Source organism: Echiichthys vipera, assembly GCF_963691815.1.
Source record: "Echiichthys vipera genome assembly, chromosome: 17".
In the NCBI taxonomy this organism is placed as follows: Eukaryota; Metazoa; Chordata; class Actinopteri; order Perciformes; family Trachinidae; genus Echiichthys; species Echiichthys vipera.
This window is the reverse complement of record NC_139842.1, coordinates 17,924,130-17,936,606: the sequence shown is the minus strand read 5'-3', so window position 1 is coordinate 17,936,606 and position 12,477 is coordinate 17,924,130. Positions and strand designations below refer to the sequence as shown.

Genomic DNA, 12,477 nt, shown 5'->3' with positions numbered 1-12,477 from the left:
GATATTTTCAGTACAATAATGCGCCCTGTCAAAGTGAAGAAATCCCACAGATTACATTCAGATAAAATGACCCAGTGACCATCCCTGAAATCAGTCTCGCAAAACTGAACCCCCTGTGGCATGTACTTCAATGCACCATAAAAAAGACCATCCACCCATCAACCTTGCTGAATGGTCAGCTTTGACACTACAGGTCCTCCGTTGATTCTTTGGCACGATGCATGGGAGCTTATCCGGGCCAGAGGTGAAAACACAGTTCTGAACTTCTTTTTCTATTTATGTGGTCAGCGTGGAAGAAAATGTCTTTGAAAATGGAAGAAGCATTTAAGTGCCTGTGGTTATTTGACATCACTTTTTGTGCCCCAGAGGCAGGTTTGGAGATGCAAGTGTTCCAAAATTACACCTCATGTTTCCTGTTTTCAACATAGGAATTTTCTGTCCATGGTTTTCTCCGTCTCCCGTTTTAACTACAGATTCCAAATTTAGTTGTCCTAAATAGAAAAGAGTTGAATCTCCCATCTTTAAGACTGATTGAAAATCAAAGTATTGCATCATCCTCTATGTTCTCCTTTTCAATCATTCAACGAAGGAATGTCCCCTCCATCAGCCAGGCGTGTCTCTTATTGAGACCCATCCTAATCCCAGCACACCGCTGAGCAGATGAGGGCCACGCTGGGTCATATTGGCTCAGATCTATTATATGAGGTCATGAATGAGAAGATGAGTTGATATCCTGCCACTCATGGAGGTAGATGAGGACCTGATAACCATGTGATCTTTATTGATTTTTATTCCTGATGAAAATTAACAGCTCTACATCATCAATGACTTTCCTTCTGTTTGGATTATTTTTGTCCCAACCACAAACTTTTTTTCTTCTTCCTATAGATCTCTGAAAATAAATGTCTGACCTTTAATCTGCCTCTGAGGGTGCACTCACACTGTCCATCCGTACCGTGCCCAAGCACGTTTCACGGCTAAAGTCGAGTTCGTTTGACCAGTGTGAGGCCACGGCCGTTTGGGAGAGGTGGGCTTTTTTGTAAAGCACGTTTGCACGTGTACGAGCACGAGGCCTACAGCGGTTCTGACGTAATTTTATGTGCGCCTGTTCGGACATAGAAAAAATAAGGATGGACCATGCACGGACATTTAAAACAATGGCGGCGAAAGGTTCACGTTGGTGTGATGCGGAGGTGGAGTGTTTACTGCAGATTTGGTCAGATGAAAATATTCAAAAACAGTCGGACAAGACGCACTGCTTTCCATTATGTGGCCAAAAGGCAGCGTGCGTTTGTAAACAAAGCGACGCATCGCGATGACGTCAATCAATGCGTGTGACGTGTTACGGCATGATGACGTATAGGCAGGCAAGAAGCATTCGCGCCGGGGCCCAGGTAGTGTGAGTACAAACGGGTCTGGCCCGCGGGGGGAGAGGGAGGAGGGGGACGAGTACCCGGGTCACGGTACGGATGGACAGTGTGGGTACGCCCTAAGGTTAAGGACTATACAGAGTGTAGGAAAGAGCGGGGGAAGGAGGTAATAAAGAAGAAAGGAAAGATATGAAAAAGATGCAATAATAATAAAATTCAATAGAGTCGTCCTAAAATCCTTGGTAAAATCCTGCTCCTTCCCTGCTTGTGCTGGCTGTCACTTCCATCCACCCAGCAGCCAGTCTGGAGCCAGCCTTGCAGCTGTCCACAGTCCAGAATTACATAACAAGGCTGCATCACAAATCCCCCTCTAGCCACTTTGCAGCCTCACCACCATGACACTGTCACCCCGCTGAAGAAATGGCAAGAGGACAAAGTTGCATGCCTGCTTTTGGGACGGACGTACAAACGCCTCTCTTCTAAGATTTGCTTGTTAAGGGGCCAAGTTAATGAGGTAATGCAGTGCAGTAATTGCTCATTTGCTGCCCTACTCCCATGGAACCGTGGCCCCTTCACCTTTTAAACCTCCACACACACACACACACACACACACACACACACACACACACACACACACACACACACACACACACACACACGCAGACACACACGCAGACACACGCAGACACACACACACACACACACAGCAAAGTGCTGCTCAAGTATGGGTGGGTGTGAAGACATGAACCAAGCCTACAGAATGACTGAACCAGTTTCCCACCATGCTCTGCTCGAAACAGTGCGTACCATTTCATGACTATAATGTGCAATGCGTTGTGCAAGATCTCCGTCTCTGTGACAAGCGTTGTTTTTAACCTTGAAAATAGCGAATGCTCAAACCTGTTCTACAAGGTCATCATGTGATTAACATAAGACAGTAACTAAAACAACATATGCTAACAAGATAACAAGAACAGTGTTTTCGACTTTTGTCTTGTCAAAACCGTTGACGTTGGATTGTTGACCTGTTTGGAAAACTATTTGCGATCCCCTCCAGACATGTACAAATACATAAACAAATGGTCTGCTATGATTAATATTTTGTTTAACATAGTTTCCCCACAAAAAATGTTTAAAAAAACCCACAAAAGAACACAAAAACTAATCAGAAAAGTGGCTGAAAGCAAACTCTTTCTCCCACACTGAGAAATTCTTAATCTGACCTCCGCTCTGCCCACCGCTATTGTTCACGCCGAAAAGGTGAAAGAGCAAGAGTACTTTACTTTACTTTACTGCGGCGGTAGTTTCACATCTGGTCTATTTTCACTATTAGAGGAAACATGAGAGAGATTCAACCAGACGTGTTTGAGCCTCTAGACTCTAGACTTTTAGCTTGTTAGCTTATAACTGGTATACATTAATATCTGCTACAATGTTACAGTGTTTTCCATAAGTCGCTTCGCGCTCGAGATTTAAGGTTTCTTTTACGGCTTTTGATGGGTTTTCAAAGTTCTGACAGACCAAGTTGCCCGTCGTACGTTTGAATCTCAGGTTTATGGAAGTGCAAAGGCATCTCTCCCCTCCGTAAAGGAATGTAAAAACACCTCTCTAGGGACAAACTTGTATAGACAAGTCAGTATAGTCAAGGTCAGACATTGTGGGGGACGTAAACAGAAGAAAGACACATTTTTGAGTGGGGAGGGGGCTCTAAAATTCCAGCTAAAGCAGCAGTTCAATAATAGTTTAATATCTGCAGAAGTGTCAGAACTGTCTGAAGTGCAGCAGCTGGAATTAGCAAGAAGGAAATTCAACCAGCTGTGCACAACTTACAGTAACAGTACAGTTTTCAATGTAGCGGTTTAGCCAGCTGCTCAGCGTAAAAAAAAAAAGTCTTTCACAATAAGAAGAAGAGCCTCAGAAATGTCAGCGCACTTCTCAGAGAGAGTCTAATGGATCATAACTGGGGTCATAAAATACAACATCTCATGTCATTCAAGACACTCACACACCTACAGTAAGCCGATTCTTCTGAATTCCATACTAACTATCACACAGATCGTTTCCTCTCAGTGAAGTGAGATCATGTTATGGAAACTACACGTTAACACAGCCTCAGGTGCAGTTAATGGGTTTGTGCATCGCCAGACCAATGAAGTCATTTTTAGAGCCGTCCGTGCCTTCTTATTTTACAGTACGTGAGAATTTTGTTGTACTTCAGCACACTTGCGAAACTCAGGATCGATTTCTTACATCACCTGAACACAATATACAGAGAATCAGCCTTGGAAGACTTGTAATCAATCACATTTACAGGCCCCAATCCTCTCCAGCTTTCCTGTCATGTTTCGCTCATGAGCTTCACAAAGATAGACTGATGTCTGTTGTGAAGAGAGTGGAAGGATATAGGGCTTTTGAGACATGTGATATTTGAAGATATTTATTTGCGTTGTTTTCTAAATAAAATACCAAGGAAAAGCCTCTGGAAAGACTTTCCTGCAAATAATTGTACCTTTATTTAAATGAACAAAACTCAGTGTCAATGTCTGTCTGTGTCCAAACAAACATGCCGTGCGCTGTATTTGCCCACATCTGAGGGGAATTAAATAGGGGGGGGGGGGGGTCGTCACAAATAATTAGTCAGTGTTTTGTGTCAGTTGCTAAGCAAACTAGGTCTGATATGACAGAATGCTACTCTCCAGTGTATCCCACCTACGCAATACTTTCACCAAGGACCCAATGATGTGGTCTGTCATGCTAACAAATTGCACTCTGTGTTGCAAAAACAATGCATTCTTGTGCACTAAAAAGCATAACTGGGGGTAATATCATGTAAATCACATGAGGAAACTTGCCATCTTGCGTATGTAGTTGTGGAAGATTGGTTAATTAATCTCCAGTATGGGAGCACTTGGGCAACCATTAAGGAAATAAAAGTATCCATTTCTGAAAAAGCTATATGGAGAAAGATGGCCCATAAATCAGGTTTATATTAGGCAAAAATGTCAAAGCACACCAAATGCTGCTATTACTTCTATGCTGTCATGTGTTACAGCAATAAACCCAGGGGTGTAATGCAGCGGCACTAAAAACTTCATTATAACACATTCTTACACAGCAGAACACTAGGAAACGTTATAGCAAAACCTAAATCTAAACCTAAAAGTAGCATGAATACACTACAACTCTCTACGGTGACTGTTGTGGTGTGTTACTGTACTGTACTGGAGTGTGAGTGGATGCTCTTTGTAGGCAACTGCAGCTGAAGCAACTGAATACAGAGAATGCAAATTATCAGGCTCCTTTTGCTTCTGTTTGAGCTGACAGTAAAGATCTGGGGAGTTTAGCATCTCTGTAAAATACTTTGCCAAGATGATGAAGTGTTTTAATTCATCAGGGAGTTTTGACCCACGGCATCTAGAGACATCCACATGTGTGGAAGTTTAAGTGAAGATTTTAGTAGGCTATGTGCTATTCTTGCTTAATGTATCATTGCTCTGTTGTTGCTGTAAGTAGGGCCACAGTCTTATTCGGTGTAATCCCCTTCATTCATTCTCTCGTTGTGCTAAACTTCTCCTGAGAGTTGCTTAAATAAAAATCATCTTGAACTTCTGGTGTTGGAAGTTTCTGGACCACAGTTTTAGTGAACTGGGCTTATGGGAGTCGTCTTTTCTTGCTTTCTTGCGCTTTAATGTGGCACAGTCTTGTGTCACCTTGACAAGAAAGAAGTGTTTTCAACCAACCAACCTTCATGATGCCGCAGGGTATGCTTCCAGCTCCCTGACTTCTCTCGGCGGAATTATCACGGCTGCCACTCCCGATCCTTGGACTGCCGTGCTCCCTGTACCGTCCGTTGGTGTAAACTCCTTCGGCCCCGTAGCCCTGGGCAGCGGCCGACACCTCCAAGTACGCCCGGGTACCGGTCAAAGTCAGCGAGGTCGCGTCGCCGGTGATTCCCGCTACATTGGTCGCGCCCTGAGCCGGCGGGGCGCCGATAGGATCCAGAAAAGGTCCCGACACAACATCTGAAGCGTGTACCCCTGCCATGATCCGCCGGTGTTACAGCAATGCCCTCCCCTCCTCAATGTAAAAACAGCCCATGTTCTCTAAGCACAGTGTTCTCACGTCCAGGGCGGCGCGTCTTCTTCTCCGGATCACCAGTGCTGGTCCATCATCGGAGCGCACGGTAGCGTCTGAAGCCGGTCAGCGGATGGTCAGACTCTCACGCGACCACCTCCTCCTCCTCCTCCTCCACCTCCTCCTCACACTAGCTTTCTGGTGGCGTGAGCTCAAAAAACACGTGAAATACCGACTTTCAGACGAGGAGCCGCGGCTGCCGTTGATGTTTTGCAGCCTGCACTTTTCGTCTCCCTGTCCTCGAAAAATGTGTTTCGCAAACCACGTCCGCTTCTGTGGACTCTCCGCTGCGCGCACCGCCTCTCGCGCCCTGCTGCTCACTTTTGCAGCGCTTGCAAACGGGAGAGCAGAGCTTCAACCCCCATCTCTCTCTCTCTCTCTCTCTCTCTCTCTCTCTCTCTCTCTCTCTCTCTCTCTTTCTCTCTCTCTCTATCTCTCTCTCGTTCTCTCTCTCTCTATCTCTCTCTCTCTCTCTCTCTCTCTCTCTCTCTTTCTCTCTCTCTCTCTCAGGCATCCGCGGGACAAATTCAAGACTGAGAGATAAGCCCCGAAAAAAACGCGTGCACGCACATGAGCGTGTGCGTGTTCAATTACACCCAGCACCCAGCGCGCGCAGACACTGTTTGATTCTCAGACGTGAGCGCGCATCATTTCAACACTAGCAAAAAGAGTTGGCTATATTGAACGTCTGTGAGTTCAAAGCCAAATGTTGGACTCAGACTCTATAGTTTTATCAAAGAAATATTATATATAATATTATATTAGATGTGAAGATCTCAAATAGAAAGGCTCCCCATAGGAGGGCGCTAGGGAGTCTCACTGTTTAAATGTAAACATATCATTTGTAGCCTTGTATGAAAATAAATGGTAGTGTAGACCTGCAAGATACTTAACTGTTTTAGTACAATGAAATGATGCAGAGGGCAAGTCAGTGGTAAAAAAAATATAAAGCATGATACTGAGTATAAGATACAAAAATCTAAAATAAGATACATTTATTTATTTATTTATTACATTAGACGTTTTATTGTAAAATAAAATAATGTTAGTCATCCAGAGACAGTGATATATGGAGGACAATTCACTTCAGGGTGAACTTGATACTCTCCGGCTAGCAAACTTGGTGGCAGGCGGGCATGAATGTCCATAATTGCAGGTCTGAAACTAGATGATACTGTTTGAACCAATAGATTAGATTAAACCCAGTACGTATTGTCCCTGACGAAAACACTGTTAACTTCTCTGAAATCCACTTCATCTCTCCAACCCGCTGTTTGTTTGTTGTCTAACAGCACATGAGCATCTTTCTCTCCTTTCCCTCAGGGTTATTTGTACTGGACCAGATGTTTTTATCCAAATCTTTGTCCTCCAGGATACTTCAGCCTCCCTTATTGTCCCACCTTGGGTGCATCGTGTTGTCCTTTCGTCTCTTTCTCTCTCTCTCTCCATCTTTGTGTGTTTGTGTATTAGCCTGTCCTCCATGTTGGAGAGGAGGTCTTGTGGCCCGGGTCTTATCTGTGAAGAGGCACCTGGAAATATTACTGACCCTCCTCCTGGATCTATTCTTCATAGTATCATGTTTATAACATAAATTGTGGGCGCCCTTAGGGAGGTCAGGTCTCCTACTTTCATTTCAAACTGTGTGCATTGTCACTGCTTTAGATTGCTTTAGTGTGTCAGCCCTCAGGGGCTCCTGGATCTATTCTTCATAGTATCATGTTTACAACATAAATTGTGTCATCCTGATTGTCCTTATACTTTGATTGTTCCAACGTTGGTCTGTTCTCATCTGTACAGAGAGGCGATTCAAGAGTCTGTTGGGGCCCTAGGCAAAAGTTCACAGGGGGCCCTCGAACCAGCGTTCATCACCATTATAGGTGTGTTTAAACTGAATCATGCACGTCACTTGTGAACGGGAGTGGATGGAGTTAGGGAGGTCAGGTCTCCTACTTTCATTGCAAACTGTGTGCATTGTCACAGCTTTAGATTGCTTTATTGTGTCAGCCCTCAGGGGCTCCCTATGGAGCCCCGAGCAGTTGCCTGCCTTGTCTGCTGGCAAGCAGCGCCTCTGTCTGTACACAATATCTTCTGCATCTTACTGAGGTTTCTTCCATTCTTACCTTGACTTGAGCCCGGCTTCAGGTGCGCTACATCAATGATGCAGTGTGTCCTTGACTCACCAGATAAAGCATTGTAGCTTTTAGTAAGGGAATTCTGCTCACAATACACCTCAAATTCCGTTTTCACCCACAACGCATGCTGAGGAGAACACTCCTCTGTAATTTCACAGTATCACTCTTCATCGAAGATGCAAGGATGCTTTTCCTCCACCTCGCCTCCCCTCTTCTTATGTATCGATTGGAAAACAATCAGCAGGAGGAAACAACTGAGCGGAGACCGTAAATATTTGTCCCACTCATTTATTATTGTATTCAGTGTAGATCGGAAAGACTGCGGTTGTGTAACAACATCATTGCAGTCTGACCTTGACACCCATGTTTCACATACCATAAAACTGAGCATCTGAGCAGGCCAGAATAAACTCCAACCATGGTGTAACACTCAGTGTCAGACATCATCAGATGAGACATGGCCAGTAAGCTGGGATAATCCAACCCCATTTATAACCCACTGAGGAGGCAAATCAAATCTCAGTCAATTTGTATGAAAGGAGTCATGTGCAACAGAGAGTGGAAACTCTGCATCTGTTTTTAATTGTCAAATATGGTCAGTCTAATTAGAGCCAAAGCAATGTCTTTACATCATGGATGGATTCTGTATTGGTATTGTCCTTCATAAATGCTGCAAACAATAGGGAAATTCTTTCTTGTAAATAGCAACGCCCCCATGAAACACAACAGATTACTAAGGTATGTAATCATCGGATATGTTTTGTCAAAGGGTGAGACAGTCTGCGGAGAGCTCTTACTCAGGGGTGTTTCTACATGGATTTTTTTCACAGACCTTGGCGATGATGAGTGGCTTAATCTGCAGCCTAAACACAGCCTCTCTAATCACATTCAGTCCTATGATTGAGCATGACTTACATAAATGTGAGTACCATTGGAGCCCAGCGACTCCTTCTCAAGGACAGGTATGACAGTGAGAGGGAGAAGTGAATGAAATCTGTGAATGTATGATGTGACAGAGGGGAAGAGAGAAAGTGGGGATGAAGGAATGGGCATGCTTGCTGGTAGAATGAGACAGTAAAGGGGACCGGATGGATGTCAGGCCCCTCCTTTCCCTCGTGATCTCTTAGGGTCATGTATTATGCATTCTCAGAAATAATTTAGTAAAAGTTCTGCTTTTAAAAGCCTCCCTGCCTGACCCGCCTGTCTCACTTTAATGTGAACAGTCTGATGGCCAGTCTCCAAACTCACACACATCAGCTCCACATGGATTCAAACCAATGGGGGGGAGGCGAGATGTGACCACAGTCAGCCTTGTGAAAGGAGCCTCTCATTGATCCACCCACAAACACTGTATGTTCAGTGTGCTGTAAAGCATCACATTACTCAGTGAAAACATCAGGGATCAGGGATGATGCTGCGGAAAACTTTTGGTTCTTATGAAGCTAAAAAAGAGCTCAAATAAAACCGAAAGGGAGAGAGAATGAAATACAGAGTAGGCTGTATCAGCACTTTTGAATCCTGCGTGTCACGCTAAAATAACCACCTTATTGTTTCCATTGAGGCTTGCAAGAGTTTCCTGTGGCAGGATGTCAGCCATGTCTATGTACAAGTAGGCACCACTTCTGTTTCGCTGCAGCAGCTGTCAGGTTCACACCAATAGATCTCCATCACCATACCTGCAGGCCTCTAATGGCCCCCTCCTCTCACTGGGGAGGATGGCCTGGCTTCTGTTGATGGCAGAAGCCAGGCCATCTTATTGATGACAGCTAACTATTGATCATGTCTCCTAATCCCCTAATCCCTACAGGGGGAAAAGAAGCGAGGGTAAAAGTAAGACATTCAGGATTTATTACCAAGCCATGTGTTTGCGAATTGGCTCCAACAAGCCTTCTTTTCCCAGTGACAATGTCTGTTATAGGTACCATTTTCTAACTTCAAAGGAAGATAGTATCCTTTAAATAAACAGTAAAATGTTACCAGCCAAAAATCGACCAGATATTATGTGTTTCTGGTACACACCCTTGGAGAGCAGGGGGAAAACCTGAATGATGAAAAAGGTGAAAAAGGTTGAGCTTCAACTGTTTCTACCCTCTCAACAGTCAAAAAAACAAAAATCTGATTTTTGTGGTCCCGGTGCTTTGTGCTGGCACTTGTTGATCCTTGATGCATCTACAGCGTGCTCCCCTGGACCCCTAACCCTCAACAAGATGGCCCTAACACTGTGTCTTCAGCCCTGGACCAGCCCTCGATCAAACTCCCAGGGTCAAGGGCCTGGCCTACAACCCCTCAACCTAACACTTCAGAAATCAGCAAGAGATTTTGTGGGGCTACTCCTCCATGGGCCAACCCACAGGGGGCCCAGATGGGATTAGTGCAGGTTAACCCCTGCCCACAGTAAACCCACACCTACATAATCAGCATCTTCTTCTCACATATGTATTCATAGTGTTTGACTTGTACATTTGAATGATTATATCTATTAGAGGAAGCTCCTGCTGCTCACAGCTGGGGAGGAGAAGGTGTGTCTTCCTGAGCTTTGCCACCGTACTTCCTGTCTCTGCCCATGTGCTCATCAGTATGACGAGAACCTGGAATAAAATCTTTCTCACACAGGCTTTTTACACTAGTGTAGCTTTTAAAGTTATTTTCTAATTAAAGGCACACTCCATGATCCAAACAAAGCACACTGCCACCATCACCTAAAAGGAAAATAACCTACTATTAATATAACTGACAGGCCTTTTATACAATACATGGACTAACACTTAAAATGTTTCATGATCTGTAGAAGATATGTTCACATCCATGTGTAGGAAAACAGACCTTTATTTTGAATAATGTTTTTATGGTCAAACAGTAATCGGTGGTGTATTTTCACGACACTCTGTAAGCTCTTTTAAGCTTAATGCTCAACTCCTCTGCAATCCTTGCTGTACTTTGAGGAATCAAAGACATTTTATGCACTTTATCAGTAACCCTATATCCCTTTATATTTTACCCTTTCAAAAACTTACTGTATATTTGAGTATTTTTGCTCTCACTCAGTTACATAATGCTTTGGGTAATTCATCACTGTGATTTCTCTCCATATCTGCACAGTGAGTACGTGACCCTCCTGTTTGAGCCATTAGACTTTACTGACACCTGGTGGTGACATGGCTCATATGAACTATAAAGACCCAAATATCTACGCATGTGCTGTTTCTATTATTATTTAAACAGTTGTATCTATTGTGTTTTATTATAGATATTTCAAATATTATCTATATATCTTTCACATGTCGGCACATATGTTTTATTTTCTTTTTAAATATACAAGTTGATATTTACTGCAGCAGAATGTAGATGTGTATACATATTTGTATATACATATTCTTCTATTCAGTGTTATTGTTTGTTGTTTAATTTCTCTTTATAAATTTCTTCATATAAATGCTTCTGATGAATAGATTATCTAACAGCCTGATAGACCTATTAGACCACAAGAACACTGCAACCTAAACAAAGATTTCTGTTCAATTTGTTACCAACATGAATCTTAAATTTAACATCCTAAGAACAAACAAGCTCCAATATAAAGTATTGATATGTGTTTGATATTCATTACCATATTCTGTATATGTATGTGCAAACCATTAGTCACTTTTAAATTGTAATAATTACACTTACCTTGGCCTGTGCAATCTGCTTTCTGCTTTCTGTACGTCATTATCATAATGCCAATGAGACAATTTTAATTTTAATAATGTTGTGATTTAGATGGAACACTCCATGAAGCATATTATCTTAATATCCACTGCTGCAGGAAAAACTCCCAATGAGCCTCATGCTGTACCTCTGTTTAAGAGCCTTTGCAATAGAGGCAGGTTTTGTATCCAAGCAACAACCCACCACTGACCTCTACGAGTCCTTTGCACTCGCTTACAATCACTGACCTGGCAACAGAACCTGTCACAGAACGCAATCCTTTGACATATAGACGTATAAATAATTAAGGTTTGCAGTGCATAATCAACCATAATAATTCATTTTTTCTCTTCCGGGAGCAGCCACTAAAGGTATAACCTGATAATGAAAATCACTTAAGCAATAACTGGTCACATTTTATTGAATTCCATGCAAATTAGATTTTCTTATCACCTTTCCCAGGAATGAAACTCGGCAGGCAATCATCATTTAAGCTTCAGCTCAAATGAACTTATATTTAAAAAAACACAACACACCCTGTTGTTTCCCTTTATCCTCCAGATGGCAGAAGTGAGCTTATTCAGAATGTTTGTGTTCAAGACGAGAGAGCTGCCATTGTGGGTCTTGAGGGCTGTGCATTTGAATAATGTGGTAAAACACAAGTATGCACAAATCAAACTGTATTGAGCTTTACAGCTGGCTGCCTGTACAAACCCTCTCTCTGTCCTGACTTTAGAGTGACCACATATACAGTTTGAACGGTGAGCACATGCACCAGTGCCTCCATTTATAATTATACCAAACTATATATATAGTTAACACATTTTTAGCACCATCCTGGCACAAACATTAGTTTTCATTCAGATTAGTGCAGTATGAAAATCAACTTGAATCCTCAATGCTCCAGTTAAAAGTTACAATAGTGTCGTGTGATAATACAGCTGAACGTGTAGATCAGAATTCAAAAGATTCAAAAGGGAGGAATGATGCGTTCATGTGCTGTTGTGTAGATTCAAAACCAACCTCCCTACTCAACAGCGCGAAGTCTCAACTCAGGTTTCCACCTTAACATGAACATATAATACCTTGTTACAACTACAATACCCCATATGAGCAACTTTGCATGAGGTTCATTTACAGTAGAAGCATTGATT

The 12,477-nt window shown here is 42.9% G+C and overlaps 1 protein-coding gene across 1 annotated transcript in view; it reads right to left on the bottom strand.

The window, feature by feature from the left end:
- Positions 1 to 5,512, bottom strand: part of LOC310960227 (inactive phospholipase C-like protein 2) — a 67,075-nt gene extending 61,563 nt beyond the window's left edge. Inside the window, exon 1 of the mRNA XM_083931856.1 lies at positions 5,115 to 5,512. Within this exon, the coding sequence (XP_083787982.1) occupies positions 5,115 to 5,414 (300 nt within the window). The 5' untranslated portion in view covers positions 5,415 to 5,512. The remainder of the gene's footprint in view (positions 1 to 5,114) is intronic.
- Positions 5,513 to 12,477: the final 6,965 nt, after the last annotated feature.